Source organism: Aptenodytes forsteri, unplaced genomic scaffold (genome assembly GCF_000699145.1).
Source record: "Aptenodytes forsteri isolate BGI_AS27 unplaced genomic scaffold, ASM69914v1 Scaffold1358, whole genome shotgun sequence".
NCBI classification, from domain to species: domain Eukaryota; kingdom Metazoa; phylum Chordata; class Aves; order Sphenisciformes; family Spheniscidae; genus Aptenodytes; species Aptenodytes forsteri.
The window spans coordinates 1-914 of record NW_008794562.1 but is presented as its reverse complement, the minus strand read 5'-3'; the positions used below and the strand labels follow the sequence as shown (position 1 = coordinate 914).

At 67.5% G+C, this 914-nt stretch overlaps 1 protein-coding gene across 1 annotated transcript; it reads right to left on the bottom strand.

Annotated features, from left to right (window-relative positions):
- Positions 1-576: 576 nt before the first annotated feature.
- On the bottom strand, positions 577-909 carry LOC103893355 (probable E3 ubiquitin-protein ligase DTX3; the record flags this gene model as incomplete). The annotated part of the gene is made up of 1 exon (XM_009272449.1): positions 577-909. A coding segment is annotated over one exon (333 nt), but the record flags the coding sequence as incomplete, so codon positions are not given.
- Between the last annotated feature and the right edge of the window lie 5 nt (positions 910-914).

Here is a 914-nt window from a genome sequence, read left to right as displayed (position 1 = left end):
TGGGGGTACCCAGGGGTGCTAGGTCAGGGGCACCCAGCAGGATTCGGGGATGCCCGAGGAGGTCAGGGACACCCAGCAAGGTTTGAGGGTGCCCAGGGGTGCCAGGGGCACAGAGTTGGGTCGGGGGCACCCATCAGGTTTCGGGGGCACCCAGGGGTGCCGGTGACACCCAGCAGGGTTTGGGTGTGCCCAAGGGCACAGAGCTGGGTCAGGGACACCCAGCAGGGTTTGGGGGTGCCCAGGGGTACCGGGGATACAGGGCTGGGTTGGGGCAGCCAAGGGGGCCAGAGCCACAGAGCTAGGGTGGGGGGCACCCAGAAGGGTTCAGGGGTACCCAGGGGTGCCAGGGGCACCCAGCACAGTTTGGGGGCACCCAGGGGTGCCGGTGACACCCAGCAGGGTTTGGGGGTGCCCAAGGGGGCCAAGGGCACAGAGTTGGGTAAGGGACACCCGTCAGGTTTTGAGGTCACCCCCGGGGTGCCAAGGGCACAGAACCGGGTTGGAGCACCCAGCAGGATTTAGGGATGCCCAAGGGGGCCAGGAGCACTCATCAGGTTTTGGGGGCACCCAGGGGTGTCAATCTGGCTGAAGGAGCACCCCGACGGCTTGGGGACACCCGGGTGCCAACAACACCCAGCCCCCTCCGGCGGGGGGGGTGGGCGGCAAGCGCCGGGGCCCTCTCACCACTTGGGCGCCGGGCGGGAAGACGTACTGGATGATGATGGTGCCGAATTTCTCGTAGCCGGGGAGGAGGAGGCCGGCGTCCCTGGTGACCAGCATGCGCCCGTTGGGGGGCTGGTTGCCCACCAGTTGCCCGTAGAAGCGCCCGCACATGGGGCAAGCCGTCTTCACCTGCAGCGCCCGCGTGATGCAGTCCTCGCAGAAGGAGTGCCGGCATTTCTCCAACGTTTTCT